Consider the following 16,366-nt stretch of genomic DNA (forward strand, 5'->3'; position numbering starts at 1 on the left):
AGGTATAGTAAGAAGTCCAGTAAGCTGTTTATAGAGAAAATGTATCTTAAATGGTAGTTAATGAAACGACCCAGGAAAGACCCACTCTCCCCAGGTGCTTTCTCTAAACAGCCAAGTCTGGGGGTGTGTGGGCCCAAGCAAGCCAGCCAAGTCTGGCTTTGTGTCCATCACACTTCAGGGAGGAGCAGGGCCTAGCGCTGCCCTGAGGTGAGGACAGACTCAGCCCTCGCGGAATCTGTAGTAAACTCTCCTTTATACTGAAAACATGGCTCCTTAGGAAAATTAGGATTCAGTGAGCTTCCTTTCCCTTGCAGGATCGTATTAAAACATTCTGAAGGTTCCTTACAGGCCCTGAGGTTAACAGTCCTTAATCATGCCTTTGTTATACAGATTGGTAGTATCTGCTGGACGCTTCCTGACTTAAGACCCAAAAGTCAATGACTGCTCAATGTGGACCTCGGGGAAAGCCTGAGATTCTGTTGCTGACAATAGATTAGATTTATGGTTGTAATAAACAAGGATGGATTTGATCAATTAACCCTAGACAGTACAACCCAAAGACAACAAATCCTTGCCTTTACGAGGAAGAAACTCTCTTCCACCTTGGGCAGATACATCAGCTGCAAGACCACACACATGATTCAGCACCTTGAGCTAATGAAAGTTTTAGAGGTCAGCTTCCACAGTGTAAATCAATGTAGGCAGAGGGTTAAGAATGGAATCCCCAGGTAGGGAGGAAGTGAATTTCAGAGTAAGCGCTTAGGGAAGGAAGTTCCTCTGCACTTTTAAGCCATGTTGAGCATCACCACTGTGCCAGCCTCAGCAGCGAACAAGACATGTGTTTGCCCGTCACTCAGGGTAGAGAGAGAAGTGGGAAGGCAGAACAGCTGTGATGAGAACTGTGACGATGAACCCCAGCAGCCCTCTGGTAATCCCTGTGACTTGCCAATGCATTCAAGCAGCAGCAAGAAGGAAGCAGGTTGAAAAAAAAAAAAGACAAGGGCCTTCTGATTTAAATAAAGTTAACGAAATAGAACTGACTACAATGAAGCAGTACAGGGAGGGGGTGGCCAGTTAGTTTTCGAATGTATTTTCAAATGGTAACTGGTGGCCAAGGGTCCATCAGCAACATGATGTGGAAACTCTCCAGCAAGTGACACAGCTCCCCCGACCCAGCACAGCACCATCTGGGGGTCAGGCCTGCTGATGTTCCAGGTAACGAGAGCGGGGCTGACCCACTGCACTGGAGAGGAGCACTGCGCCTAAGCCTTCAAGGAACAGAGCAAAAGCTGGCTCAATTCAGCAGAAACCCCTACCCAGATCAAAGAAACCCCACGGTGCGATGCTAACAACATCAAGAGGCGGCCACATCTCATCAGTCGTGGGCCATTCTGGTTGGAGATACTGAGGACTGGGAGGGGGAGGCGCGCTAGAGCAACTGGATGCCAGGCTGCTCCTGCCGCCCCTCAGACGGTACCCCCAGGCCTGCCACCAGCTCTGGAGCCGTGGCTGCCCCACTACCAGGAATCACAAACTCAAGGGGCCACCGGGGCCGGACAGGAAATGCCTCGGAGTGAGGCAGTCCGGGTGGGGAGGGTGAGCCGGAGGGCACAGTCCCCTGACGCAGAAGGCAGATCCTGGAGCAGGGCCAGGGTTTCCCTAACCTGCTTCAGAAGCCAGAGATCTCAATTTTTGTCAGCTCTTGACTTTTAAATGTTGGCAGCAGACCAAACCAAAGCACAATGGCAGGCCGTGTCTAGACCACAGGCCTCTCTGCTTGCAGCCTCTCATCTGGAGGTTGAACAAGAACTGCCCAGGTCCCTGAAACACACCCACCACTTCCAAGGCCTTGGGGGAAGAAAGGTCTTGTGAACGCAATGGGAGAACAGGCCCAGAACTGCAGCTGCTGGTGACATTCCTGTTTACTTGCAGCTCCGCTGAAGAGAAGAGAGCAAAGACCAGAGGGTCTTTCTAGGGGAAGCAAGTGTGGCCTTTAGGGAGCCCAACAGGAGTCAAAGATGAGATCGCTCTCAGGTGGCTCAAGAAACGAAAAGGGTTTATTAGCCCGCTTCCAGGACAGGGACCCGGCGCAGAGGCTGGGATCAGTGTTCTCACATTCAGAGGGATTAGAAAAAGGCAGCAGTGACACCTGCCTGACTGCCTTCCCTCGGTCTGATCTACAAGCTTTGTGCTCACAAAACCATCCTCTCCTCCTGCAGCGAGGACACAGGGCCCGCAGGGAGCGAATGGCTTGGCTCTACTTGTGGCCCTTACAGGCAGAGTCTGGGCTGGGGACTCCGGGCAACAGCCATTCTCTTCACATGGAGCAATACTTGGATCTGGACAGGAGGGGCAGCGGGGGGCGCTGGGCAGCTGTTCTGAAGGGCCACTGCGCCAACCCCAAGGCCGGGGGCCGCTCCCACTCCCTGATGCCTTGGGCAGGTTTTGAATTTATAAACAAGTCAAAAATCCAAGCAGCATTAATTTAGGGGAACAAAGAATGGTTTAAAAAAAAAACCATGGGAGCGGGGCAGGACAAGGAGATGGTGAGCATCCAGAAGAGGAGGAGGAGGAGGAAGCAGGAAGAGCCAGTACCCCCCAGGTACTGAATGTGCTTCTGCGGCTCCGTGGCGGGGAGGCCCTTCCTTCCTGCTCCCCCACTGACGGCCGGTCAGCAGGGGGACGCTGCAGTGGCCTTGGGACAAGCACGGGAGCTCTGTGTGGCCACTGACCTGGGGAGTACTGTGGATTGACCCCAATCAACCTCCCACCTTCACCATCAGGCAGGTGAAGAAGCTTTTAACTCTCCTGTCCAAAGTCCTCTGAGAATTTCTTCACTTTCAGGAGGTCTTCTGCATTCACAGTGGGCCGAGTGGTGGCCAAAGACCGGAGCATGTCCGACTGCAAAGAGAAGTGTGGGCAGGTGAGGGGGGCTGGGCTCCAAGCCCAGCTGAGTCTCAGCCACACGCAGTCCAGGGTGGGAAGAGGGGTGGGAAGAGCCCTGCCTCGGAGGTCACCCCCAAGTCCCAATGCAGAAGCTGGCTTCTGCCCAAAGGCCTCCTGGGGCAACCCATGACATTTCTAGACAGCCTACTTCTGGTTGAGGGAATCTTAAGTTCCTGTTATCTCTTAACTCCTGTGAGAAGCTCTTTGTAAGTGCACGCCCACCACACCAGGCCCAGTGATCTTGCCTGACAGCACAGCCAAGACCACCGGCAAGGCTGAGATAAGGAGAGGCCAGGAGCAGTGAGCCGAGTGGCTGCCTGTCCAACTGCACCAAATCAACAGTGCTGAAGACAGCTACCGGTTCCTTCTGGGTTAGGAGGCCAACCCCAAAGGTACCAAAGCAGCAGTCCTCACCTGGCCTTTACTCTTCCTGTTGAAGATACAATTCTAACACTATGGCCTCCAGCCTGGGTCCCCACTGAGTCTGGTATAAGGAGCGCCAGCTCCTCAGAGCCCCAGAGACCATTCTGTCTAGGAGGAGCCACAACAGCCCAGAACATGGAAGGGGAGGAGCAGATTTTATTCTTGGATCCAAACCCCCCAGGTTCCTGGGCTCTCTGTAGTCGTCTCTCCCAGCCAGCCACTTACCATGCAGACTACAGGCTCTAGCAGTTTGTCACCAGGGACATCCATCCAAGTCATCTCCATGGCCCCTGGGTCCCCCGGCGAGCATGGGGTCAGGAGGTCATCGATCATAATGCTAGGGTTGGTGCGGGAAGGGCCACAGACCTGAAACCAAACAGGAGCCTGACTGGCTGGAGGGGCTGCCCCTTGGCATCTGGGGAAGGGGTGGGGTACCTTGGGTTTCTGAGCCCTGAGGAGAAGGTGACAGCGTGATGTGGACGAAGGCCTGGGTTTCTAGATCAGCAGTCTGATCTGAGTGATGGGCTCCTTCAAACTCTTGGACCCTGGGAGTCTGAGTGGCTCCAAATCTGATTTCAGAGGTTTGTGATCAGCATGCTGTTCTAATTATTGTTCTCCAGAACCGCAATCTGTGACCCAAAGGTCTAGAAAGCTTCCTTTCCTCAACTCCGTCAAATCTCACCATGAATGCAGTGACGTCAAAGTGTTTTTCCAACTGAAGGCTGCCTGCTCCATTGGCAACATTTCCCAAGTATCTCCAGGGCTCAACGCTTACATCCTTCAACTCCTGACTTGGTTCACCCAGGGCGCCCCATCCATTAAGAGTGCAACCTACCCACACCCCCTCCAAATCGCAGAACACCAGCCCTCCCTCCCTTGCCCTGTTTCCCCCATCCCCCCATCACCCTCTAAGAAAGGAGTCTTTGCTGTCTGTCTCCCCACTAGAAACGAGCTCCTGTAAGGGTTTCCGTCTGCTGTGGTCACAGGTATCGCCCCAACACCCAGAGGGAGCCAGCAGTGCCCGCAGTGACCCTGACAGACATCTACCGTGTGAATGCAGTTCCTCTTCTTGGTGTGCCGTTTTGTGGCCCTTGCTTTCAGACACGCAGCAGGGTCCAGGGCTGACGCAGGGGGCGGAGGTGGTGGTCACGGCGCCCTGTCCTCTGGCCTCACCCGATTTGAGGTGGTCGCCCTCAAGCCAGCATTGCAGGGGTGATGGGAGCAGGTACAGCCCAGGCCCCTGAAGGCCAAGAACTCACCGCGCACGTAACCTCAGCTCCCAAGGTGCACTGTCTCCCAAGAAGCCAGAGAGCCAACATCCCCTCTCCTGTGACACTTCTTAAGCGGCTCCTTGTGGGCCCGCTCACCTTTTTGAAGTGTGTCGCCGACTGCACTTTCCTCACGGGCTGCATGAGGGAGTCCCGCACAATGACACTGATGTCTGCACCTGAGTAGCCTTCCGTCTTCCGGGCCAGCTCGTGGATGTTGGCGTCTGTGAGGTTGTGAGGAGTGCTTCCCAGATGCAATCGGAACATCTGGGCGCGGGCAGCCTCCTCCGGCAACGGGATATAAATTCGCTTTTCAAACCTAGAGAGCCAAGCACACAGCAGGACTTGAAAGCGGAAGGCGGGATGGTCTCAACGGAGGTTCTCAGGGGCCCTCCAGGAGCCGGCCTCACTAAGGGCTCTGCAGACTCAGAGAAGCCGCCAGAGAAACAGGGTCCAGCTACATGCCTGCTGCCAGCTACAGGCTGACCACGGCTGGAGACAGACCTCAGCCCTGGGCTCCTCCAGGGAAGACTCACCTCCTTCTAATGGCCGAGTCCAACACCCATGGGATGTTTGTGGCACCTAGCACCAGAGTCCCATCATTGTTGTTCCCCACCCCTGTGGACAAAGGGAAACACAGATGCTGACTCAGCACTCCAGGCTCCTTCAGGACCTCGGGGAGGACCTCGGGGGCTCTGTGTCCTGAACCGGAGCTGTCCCCGGATCCCCCGGCAGGGCCCCGGCAAGCCTTACTGGGGTACAAGCCCCACAGCCCTGCCCGCCTCGGGAAGGGTGGAGAGGCAGCCGGCCAAGGCCTCAATGAGAAGGAGCTAAGACCTGCTTCTCTGCTAGTCCCTCTACCGTTAGGGCAGTCAGATTCAGCCACAGCTAAATCAAAGTCCGGGGCTGGCTTCAGGTGGGGCGAGGAGTGGGGAGGGGACCGGGGACTGGCACACACCCTGCATCTGGACTAGGAACTCTGTTTTGATCCTGCGGGCAGCCTCGCTCTCATTCTCGTTGCGGGATCCGCAGAGCGAATCCACCTCGTCGATGAAGATGATGGAGGGCTTGTGCTGCCGGGCCAGCTCGAACAGGTTCTTGACTAGCCTGTGAGGGGAGACACGGGTGGTATTCCGGCCCAGCCCAGGTCCCTGGCACCACCCTCCTCTTGCCCTTCCCTTGGAGAGGCTGAGTCGACAGAAAAACAGTGGTAACAAGTCCTCGGGCAGCCCCGCACTGGGAGGAAGAGCAAGCCTCAGCATCAGTCTCAAATCCAGCAGCCCCGTTCATTAGCTCTGGATGGAGGACAAGTCCCTTCCCTTCCTCTCAGCCTCAGTCTCCTCATCTGCAAAATGGGAGCCAGTGTGGAGAATAAGTTAACTGTATGAAGTCCCCAGTGGAGGACACTTGGCTGAAACCGTTACTGTGAGTGCCTCTCCTTTCCCCTCATGTGGACTCATGGCTCCCAAGTGACCTTCCAGTCTCGGCTGGCTCTGTCAGGACAGCGTCCCACCTGACAAGCTAGCAAGATAGCCCTCTCCCGGCGCCTCTGGGAGGCGAGTCCAAGAGCCGGGAAGCCGGACCACGAGCAGCCACTGCAGCTGCCGTGGGAGCGGAGCCTGGCGGTGGACTCACTTCTCGCTCTCCCCTAGCCACTTAGACATTAAGTCTGAGGAGGACACAGAGAAGAAGGTGGAGTTGTTGGCCTCCGTCGCCACTGCTTTGGCCAGGTAGGATTTCCCAGTGCCGGGCGGTCCGAAGAGCAGTATCCCCCGCCAAGGGGTGCGCTTGCCTATGAGAAAGAATGAACTCGAGTGAGCTTCTTCCTGACTGGGGAAAGGGAGAGAATAAAGCAGAGGGGCCGGAGTCACGGTAAACACGGCCAGGAATAAAAAGCTCTACAAGGCGACTTTGCTGTAGAAGCAGAGGAGTCAAGGCAACTAGATCACCCGCTGAGAGCTTGGTCCTGGCCCGGGCTCCTGACCCCCGAGACCAGCAAAGTGACGCTGGCTGGCGCAGGACGCCCTGCCTACCACTGGAACGATTCAAAGCTCTAGTCACGAAAGTGCCTCTGACATGGAGAGAAGCCAAGGAGTAGGTGACCTCAGTGAGCTGGCCCTGGACCCTCCCTTGACGGAGAGCACTCAGGAGGGCCAGGGCCTCGCCTGCTAGGGGCGAAGGGAGCCGAGTTGCCACATACCCCTTGGATGCCTGCATCAGGGGGGCCCTGAGCTGGCGCTCTCAGAAACCTGACTTTTGTGCACTGGGGCCTAAAGTGGCTTAACTCTTACCTGTGAACAAGTGTGGGAATTTAATTGGCAAAATGACAGCTTCTTTGAGGGCCTCCTTGGCTCCCTCCAGCCCGGCCACGTCATTCCACCGGATGTTGGGCTTCTCCATCACGACGGCACCTGCAGGACCAAGACGGAGCCTTCGACCTGGAGCCTGACCCATCTGGGGGTCCCTGCCACACCCACCTCCCACCACCATGGGCCTCAAGCTGCTTACCCATCAGCTGCTCTTGCAATTTCTTTTTCTCTGGATTATCTCCTTCACTGTCACTATCGCTGCTGGGAAAGGAGACAAAAGACAACAGGCTGGAGTGACAGGCAGCTAGCAAGGCGGCTCAGAGAGCGAGGCCAGGCTCTGATGGCCAGCCCGGTGCTAAGCAGACACTTTCCCTGCTCGACAGTGGTTGAGAGGTCTGCACGCAAGGCACCCCAAGGATGTCGGGGCTGCACATCGTCAGCAATCCTCTCTAGATCCTCCAGGAAACACTCTCCTCACGCACCCTCACTTCTTCACGAGGGGCAGAGAACTGAGATGTGTGTGCTCTCATGAAGGCCAGTGAGGGCCCTGTGCTCTGGCAAGCACTGGGAGCTGCTCCTGGCCTTTCATAGGGACTCGCAACGGGACAGTACATGGCTATGCCTCCAGGGCCAAGCCCGACCCGGACACGTCATGTGTCATCCTTCGAACTCTTCCAGGCCCCTGGGCAGGTCCTTTCAACCCAGGAGCAGAGCTTCCCCGCTCGGGGCAGAGCTGACACATTACCCTTCTCTCTCCTACTCCACCACCTCTGGGCTGCACACCCTCCCTTCACCTCCAGGACATCACTGGCCTTTGTGTTCAAACCACAGATGTGAGGTAAAAGGCTGTGGAGGGAACGCTGGCTTTAGAGCCCAAAACAGAGCCCCCAGGTCTGGGTCCAGACCCCATCAAGTAACAGCTCTGTGACCGTGGCCATCCCTGAACCTCTCTGAGTCTGCTGCTGTCCATCACGTGACGATGAGAACCTCTGATAACACAGCGGGCACTTATTTGATCCTTACTGCGCTCCAATCTCTCTTCTCTGGGCTTTTCCCGCATCATTTCATTTGCTCCTTAGGGCAACACTGGGAGGGAAGTCCCACTACCTTCCTCCTACAGATGAGGAAACTGTAGGCCCAGCAGGGTCATGGGGCTTGTCCAGGGTCACACGACTAGGAAGTGGCAGCGCCAGGCTAGATCCTGACAGTCTGGCTGCGGAGTCCAGGGCTGACTCCCTGCCCTGCCCACAGCTTTTCCATCCAGATCTAGTGAGACAACGGATGTATGTTTCCTGTAAAGGGCTTGGTGAAGGCAGCTGCAGGCATCATCTCTATTACAAGTAGAATTCCCCAAAGGACAGCACCAAGATGACGGCGACGCAGGAAACGGACCCTGCTCGAGGGGGTGCTGGCCCCCGCCGGGTCCTCCACACCTCGGTACTCACCCCTTACTCTCGCTTTGATTCTCTTTGACTGGCTTCTTGCCATGCTTCTCTTTGTTTCGTAAGTAATCCTTCAGTTTCTCCGCCCGGTCCAGGTACTGCATGCACTTGGCTCGAATGCTCTCCTTGGCCTTGTCGCTGTGTGCCTCATCTGCAGAAGGGGAACCACGGAGGGGCCCCTGTGAGCGCCGTGTGCCCGCCCTCCTCTCACGGGGGCTCTGAGGCCAGGCAGGACCCTGTGGGGGACTCACATTTGATAGCGTGCAGGAAGTACTCCACGGCATGCTGGTAGAGCCGGAGCGCCTCCTCGTAATTCTTGGCTTTATCCTCTTCTGTGGCTTTTGTCACCAGATCAATGGCTTTCTGGAAAGGCAAAACACACAACCCAGTGCTTCCCACGAGATCCAGAAAGCCCCTGGGTTCCGGGCAGCAGGAGTACACTGATAAGAGATATTGCCAGGCCCGGGAATCCATCAGCTGCAGACCTTTATGTTGGCCTACTTGTCCAACATCAACTAGAAAGGCCTTGAAAGGAAGCTTTAAAAGACAGCTGTCCCACTTCACAATACACTCATACAGTTAAAAGCAACTGCGTTCTCAGTCAAGCGGAAGCCTGATCAAGTATCTCAGGTTAGGGCTCAAAAGGAGAGTTCACTCTGTGGGAGAAGGTGAGGGTGGGATGTTTCGAAAGAACAGCATGTTTATTATCTATGGTGAAACAGATCACCAGCCCAGGTGGGATGCATGAGACAAGTGCTCGGGCCTGGTGCACTGGGAAGACCCAGAGGAATCGGGTGGAGAGGGAGGTGGGAGGGGGGATCAGGATGGGGAATACGTGTAAATCTATGGCTGATTCATATCAATGTATGACAAAACCCACTGAAATAAATAAATAAATAAAGGAGAAAAAAAAATAAAAATTAAAAAAATTAAAAAAAAAAAAGGAGTGTTCACTTTCTATTTCACAATTTCAGGGGAAAGAGAAATAGAGCTGGACTGAGAGCCTGCAACAGGGCAAACAGCAAAACCAACTGATTGCTGCGCTGTTCAGATGGAGGCCAGAAACTGCCCTTGACCCTGTGGGCCAGAAAGGACCCAGCCAGCTAGGAAAGTCCTTCATCAACCCTAGAGTTTTATGATATGGACTTAAAGGGATCTCTACTTTTTTGTATTAGCTCAACTCACTTCTCTAGGCTGAAAAGAGAAGACAGTTTCCCTAAAGTTGATTCCTAGGGAAGGGATGCTTAGCCACGTGACTCAATACACGGATTGAGGATCTCTTCCTGGAGGTCCAGGAGGAAAAGTGCCTGCTTACTTCAAAGGCATCTATGTGCTGCCAGTGGTGGGGAGCTTCCAGACCCTCCTAAGAACTCTGCAAGAGTGTCTTTGTGAACCTCCTAAATCCTGTAGGCCTGTGCTCTGGACTGAACTGAAAGCCTGCTGGATCTCAGGCAGCTGCCCTACACCTACACAGCCAGTTTTAGAAACCATGGCTTCAGCAAGCTGGGAAGCACTACCAGAATTCTCCTCCTCAAACAGACAGCACTAGACAGCAGGCAGGCAGAAACCACTGGCCACACAGTGAACAGTAAGCCTCCTGACTAGCTCTTGGCAGGGCCCAGGGCCTCTGTGCAGCCCTTTCTCATCTCAAAGTAAGAAGTCTCAGAAAAACACAGAGAGCTCTACAGAACTAACAGACTGGGACAGGTCAGGCCAGGTTGATGTTATACAAGCTCACCAGCTTGAAGAGATGAGGAAAGGCTACTGCTTTCTAGCCTCAGTGCCCTACTCTCCTTACAAACAGATAACGGCTGGGAGCCCTGAACCTTCCTGGATGATCAGCTTAGACACAGACTTCATGTGTTCACTGTCCTCCACGAGGCTGCCCTTCAGACAGACATGAAATGGGGTGCTCCTGTCACCAGGGGCTTCGCATCTCCAGAACACACCCCCAGGTCCTTGGACTTTTCCACTCTACACACTTTGCTTGGGTCTTTTTTGAAAAGGGGCGGGGGGCGGTTCAGAGCGATACTCTAGGAATGCTCTGCTTCTCAGGTGGCAAAGCAGGCCCACCCCCTCCCTCCTTCTAGATGCCCAGTGCACCTCAGAGCACAGTCACTGTTTCTGGCAACCATACATAGTTTTTCACATACGAGAGGCCTGAGCTGCAATTTACAAACAGTTTTGCTTAACAGGAGGCAAAGGTGACAAAACGGTCAGCTCTGTGGAATCTCTAGTAACAGGTGTGGCAGAGGATAGGGATGAAAGAAAAGGGTGACAAAGACATGCTAACAGGTGGCAAACTTTCCATAAAGGACCAGAGTGTAAATATTTTAGACTCTCCTGCCGTATAATCTCGTTGCAACTACTCAACCCTGCCTTTGTAGCCCCAAGGCAACCAGAGATAATATGTAAATGAAATGAGCAGGGATGGGTTCCAATAAAACTTTACAGACACTGGAATTTCAATTTCATGACTGTCACATATCATGAAATATCCCTTTTTCCATACACTTAAAAATGTAAAAACCGGGGCTTCCATGGTGGCTCAGTGGTTAAGGAATCCACCTGCCAATGCAGGAGACATGGGGTTTGACCCCTGATCCAGGAAGATCTCACATGCGATGGGCACCACAACTACTGAGCCAGTGCCCTACAGCCTGGGAGCCACAACTACTGCAGCCCTCGCACCCTAGAGCCTGTGCCCTGCGACAGCAGAAGCCACCACAGTGAGAAGCCTGGGCCCTGCGACCAGAGGAGCACCTGCTCTCTGCAACTAGAGAAAAACCCACACAGCAATCAAGACCCAGGATAGGCAAAAAATGAAATAATTTTTTTTTTTTAAATGAAAGAACTCATCACACAGGATCACATATTATTGATATATAATTCTATTTATATGAAATGCTCAGATCAGACAAAGGCTTAGGGACAGAGAATGGATTAGTGGTTGCCTAGGGTTGGGAAAAATAGACATTTGGGGGGTGGAGAATTGTGACTGCTAAAGGAGGCAGCATTTCCTTCTGGAGTGATGAAAGTGTTCTAAAAGTGATTGTGGCGATGACCGTACAACTCTGAATATACTGTGAAAGTCGCTCAGTCGTGTCCAACTTTGTGACTCCATGGACTATATGGTCCATGGAATTCTCCAGGCCAGAATACTGGAGTGGGTAGCCTTTTCCTTCTCCAGGGGATCTTCCCAACCCAGGGATCAAACCCAGATCTCCCACATTGCAGGCAGATTCTTTACTAGCTGAGCCACAAGGGAAGCCCAAGAATACTGGAGTGGGTAGCTTACCCCTTCTCCAGCGGATCTTCCCGACCCAGGAATTGAACTGGGGTCTCCTGCATTGCAGGGGGATTCTTTACCAACTGAGCTATCAGGGAAGCCTCTGAATAGACTAAAAGCATTGAACACTTTAAATGGGTGAATTGTACGGCATGTGAGTTATACCTTAATAAATCTTTCCTTTAAAAAAAAAAAAAAAAAGGAAAAGGCATTCTTAGCTCACAAGCCCTGGGAAGGTGAGATCTGCAAGCCATGTTGGTCCACCCCTGTGATAACAGCTTCACTGGTGGCCGTTAAGGTTTGACTCTGGACACCAGCAAACTCCTGGCCTAGAACCCACTGTATTCCATGCCTCTGTTCCCTTTTTTCTCTCCACCTGGAGTAACTATCCCTCCCTCAGCTGCTGGTATCTGCCATCCCCCCATTCTTTGATTACCGACCCAAATGCCTCTTCTTCCTCGACCTCTTGCCCAACTCCCCCAAGCACTGCACCTGTCACCACTTAATGAGCACTTAATATGTAGCTGACACTGTGTTAAGAATGCTTCACCTGAATCACTCCATCTAGAGCAACACGACAACCCTACAGGGCATTACCCCATTTCACTGACAGGGAACCCGAGGCTCCAAGATCAGCTAACGAGCCCAAGGTCACATGCTACTGAGTGACAGAACCGAGATTCAAACTCAGGTCTGAGACAAGAAGAGCGTGTTCCTGTTTTCCGGCCGACCTAGGGCCAGCAGCACCTGGAGGACGGGTCAGTCATGCATCCAGGTGGCGCCACCCCAGCACCACCCGACGCGATCCAAGGAATGAATGAAGGGTCTTAGGCCGAGAAGAGGAAATTGGAGAGCGGGGAAGGAACGAGGGTCTGTTCGAAGGGAGGCAGGAGGAGAAGGAGGGAGATCCAGCAGCCTGACCGCGGACCCGAGCTTCCCGGGCGTCGCTTGTGAGGCCCGGGTGAGGCTGATCCCCAAGGCAGCTCCGGGTCGCCAGCTTACACACAGCGACCTCGGGGCTCGGCCCGGTCTAGCGGGCCGGGCATTCTAAACGCGAAGCGACCCACGGTTCAGAGCGCGAGAAAAGAGAAACGGGCACAGAACAACGGGGCGGGGGCGCGAGGCCGTGGCTAGGAGGAGGCCGCCCGCTCGTCCGCAGGCCCCGCCGCGCCTCCTTCGGCCTCCGTAAGCCGGGCTGGGCCGCGCCGAGGTACCTGGAGGGTTGGCGTTGTCATTTCATCTCCTGGGTCTGCCCCACACCCCGCGGCGCTGCTTGCGGCCTCGGTCCTGCCCCGGGAGCCAAGGAGCTGGTCCGGCGCGGAGAGCCCGATGGGTCGGCGCTGGGCGCGGGCAGGGCGGCCGCTCGCAGCCGGAGCAGAGTCCGAGGGCGAGCGAGGAGGGCGGCCCAGAGCGGTCGGGCCAGAGCCGTGCGGCTGCCCCCCGGCGGCCACGGCCGGCACTGCAGGCCGCAGCTCTCAGCAGAGGCTGTGGGACCAGGGCGTGAGCCAAGGGGCGTGTCGGGGGCGGGGCGGGACTGGGGCCCCCGAGGGGGCGGGGCCAGAACCGGACCGGAATGAAATCATCAAGTCCAGAATCCCACTTGGAATAAAACATCTATTGGGCAGGTTTTTCTCTCACAATAAGCCTGCCTTCTCAGAGCTTTGGGTTCCTGATGTTTAATAAGTTATACTACTAATAATAATTAGTATCTGCCTTGTCTGCCTTTTGGAGGAAATGAATGAGCGAGCTAACGTAAACAGTGTACCCCACACTGGGTCTTAGACCCTGGTTACTGTTATTAAGATGTCAGTGGCTCTGTCTAAAGCCAGTTCTGTTTTCCTTTATATTCCTTTTCTCCCTGGGAAAGTGATTTTCTTAGGTCTCCAAAGCTGGGGGCTCTGCCCAGGAGATCTTAAGCATAGCAGATTGGTTATTAACAGAAGCGCTGCGTGTTTAAAAACCAATAGGAAGAATCCACTAAAGAAAGCTAGCCGATGGGAATGGGACCAAAGCCTAGGTGGATGGATTGGCTGCAGACAGTAAAGTGGGAGCGGAGAAGACAGATGCCTACCTGGGGGGGGGCAGAAGATAACAAGTTGGGAGAGTACCTTTGGATGGCTTCTGTTTTCTTGGTGAATTAGAAAAGAGAATCTGCTGTTAGAGGGAGAGAAGGTGGAAGGCTTGGGGTTTGAGGAGAGTAAGGATGGTTTGAAATCATTTCAAGTGAACAAAGCTGGTTAAGGGTGGCAACTCTATAAATGTATAGAGGTGACAATTTGTGTATCTGTTAATCCCAAACTCCTAATTTATCATTCCCCTTTCCTGCTTTAGTAACTGTTTTCTATGTCTATGACTATTTCTGTCTTGTACATTCACTTGTACCATTTTTTAAGATTCCACATATAAGTAGTGTATCTTTCTCTTTCTGATTTCACTTTGTATGATCATCTCCGTTGTTGTTGTTGTATAGTCTATAAATTGTGTTTGACTCTTTTGTGGCCCCATGGACTGTGGTCCTCCGGGCTTCTCTGTCCGTGGGATTTTCCTGGCAAGAATACTGGAGTGGGTTGCCATTTCCTCCTTCAGGGGATCTTCCTGACCCAGAGATCAAACCCTCGTTTTCTGCATTGCAGGTGGATTCTTTACTACTGAGTCATCTGGAAGGTACATGATCATTTCTAGGCCCATCAGGTTCATCCACTTTACTGCAAATGGCATTATGTCATTCTTTTTTGTGGCTGAGTAGTATTCTGTTGTATATATGTACCACATCTTCTTTATCATTCCTCTTGTCACCAGCCATTTAGGTTGATTCCATGACTTGGTTATTGTGAATAGTGCTGCTGTGAATATTGGGGTGCATGTACCTTTTCAAATTAGAGTTTTCATCTTTTCTGGATATATGCCCAGGAGTGGGATTGCTGGATCATATGGTAAATCTGTAATTTTTTTTAATCTATAATTTTTAAGGAACCTTCACACTGTCCTCTACAGTGGTTGCCTAATTTGTTGTTTCTCACACAGTACTTTACTATATTGGGTTCTAATGACACTGAGAATGTGACACTTGTTGTAAACCCAAGCTTGGACCAGTAAGTCAACTCTGCTTAGCCCATACAACTTCATAAAATCAGACTGGCTCATGCCAAGAATGGGTCCTGAGCAATTTGTTAAGGAGCTTCTTGGTTGAGAGCAAGAACAGTGTGGGGGAGGAGGAATAAAAACAAGGTTTAGGATTGTAACGTTTCGGAGAGGTAGGGCCAGGGCAAAATTATGCTGAGATATCACACAAAGTGAATGATACCAAAATAAATGGAGCACTGATCTCCTAGCAAGATTCCTGAGAAACTCTCACCTCACTTTCCTCTGTGTGACTGAATGTATGATAAAGCTCAGACTGATCCAGTGATTAAGCTCCCATCACACAGATGGTCAGTGGTAGAACTACAACAAAAACTAAGTTTTTAAGAGTTTGGAGTTGCCCTAAATCTGTTTAAAAATGGCATCAGAAGAAGCTAAGATGTGACAACCAAACACATGTGATACTGGATAGGCTCCTGTGCCAGGAAGCAAACGGAGACAGTCATTGTTGGGAAGACTGGCACCATTAAGTGGGGTCTTTGGATGGGTGGTAGTGCTGAACCAAAGCCGACTTCCTGATTGGGAGGGCTGTTAGGGTGGCAGTACAGGAGAGCGTCCTTGTGTTTGCAAAGTACACACTAGAGAATTTAAGGGTGATGAGCATCATGTCAGAAAAAAACGACAGGGTAATGGAACAAATGTGGCAAAATGTTAACATTCGGGAAATTTGGGTGATGAGGATGCAGGAGTTCTTTGTACTTTTTTTTTTTTTTTTTAAGATTACTTATTTTTGGCTGCGCTGGGACTTCATTGCTACACTTGGGCTTTCTCATGTTGTGGTGTGCAGGCTTCTCATTGCAGTGGCTTCTGTTGCAGAACAAGAGCACACGGGCTTCAGTTGTGGCGGTGCATGGGCTCAGCAATTCCGGCTCATGGGCTCAAGAGCACATGATCAGTAGTTGTGGTGCACTGGCATGTGGGATCTTCCTGGATCAGGGGTCGAACCTGTCTCCTGCATTGGCGGGTGGATTCTTTATCACTGAGCCACCAGGGAAGCCCCTTTGTACTGTTCTTAAAACTTTCCTGTAAGTTTGAAACTATTTTAATATTAAAAAGTGAAAAAACAAGTCTAAAAGCAATTCTTTTATTTACAGTATAAAGGTTACAAAGGTATATATGTATTTATATATATAATACCCTTAAGTTACAAACTTCATTGTAATGTACAATGCTCTATGTTGATGTGCAACTCAAGGGAAAGTGTTGTCTATGCATTATACTTACAGAGTACACATAAAGCTTTCTCATTATTAAGAACACAAATACTGCCCTGTTTTACACCATGGGTTTTGATTTGGTAGTCTGGTAATGCCAGAAGACTTGAGACCTAAATTTTAAACAATACTTAAAAAGAAGTCTTGTTTAAATACAGGATTCCAAAAGGAAGGAAAAAAACAGAATATCACATACTTTTAACTCCTTGTAGAAGTGTTATCCTAGCTTTCTAGGTCTTAAAAAAACGAGAGTTGTGTGGGACAGAATACATATAAGAGGGTATAATCAGAGTTTGCACAGATCAGCCAAAACAGGCCTTTATAGGTGGTGTTT

General features: G+C 52.1%; 1 protein-coding gene across 2 annotated transcripts; it reads right to left on the reverse strand.

Annotated features, from left to right (window-relative positions):
• Positions 1-2,039: 2,039 nt before the first annotated feature.
• Positions 2,040-13,060, reverse strand: VPS4A (vacuolar protein sorting 4 homolog A). 2 transcript variants are annotated; one of them, XM_043435313.1, is made up of 11 exons: positions 12,892-13,060; positions 8,640-8,751; positions 8,392-8,539; positions 7,146-7,204; positions 6,929-7,048; positions 6,273-6,429; positions 5,596-5,744; positions 5,174-5,255; positions 4,737-4,956; positions 3,595-3,735; positions 2,040-2,901 (listed from the first exon to the last, which is right to left on the reverse strand). In XM_043435313.1, the coding sequence occupies exons 1-11, from the start codon at positions 12,910-12,912 to the stop codon at positions 2,800-2,802; spliced, it is 1,311 nt and encodes a 436-aa protein (XP_043291248.1). In that variant the 5' UTR covers positions 12,913-13,060; the 3' UTR covers positions 2,040-2,799. The 2 variants fall into 2 exon arrangements, with proteins under 2 accessions (XP_043291248.1, XP_043291247.1); XM_043435312.1 differs by having other exon boundaries at positions 7,146-7,207.
• Positions 13,061-16,366: the final 3,306 nt, after the last annotated feature.

Source organism: Cervus canadensis, chromosome 18 (assembly GCF_019320065.1).
Source record: "Cervus canadensis isolate Bull #8, Minnesota chromosome 18, ASM1932006v1, whole genome shotgun sequence".
NCBI lineage: Eukaryota > Metazoa > Chordata > Mammalia > Artiodactyla > Cervidae > Cervus > Cervus canadensis.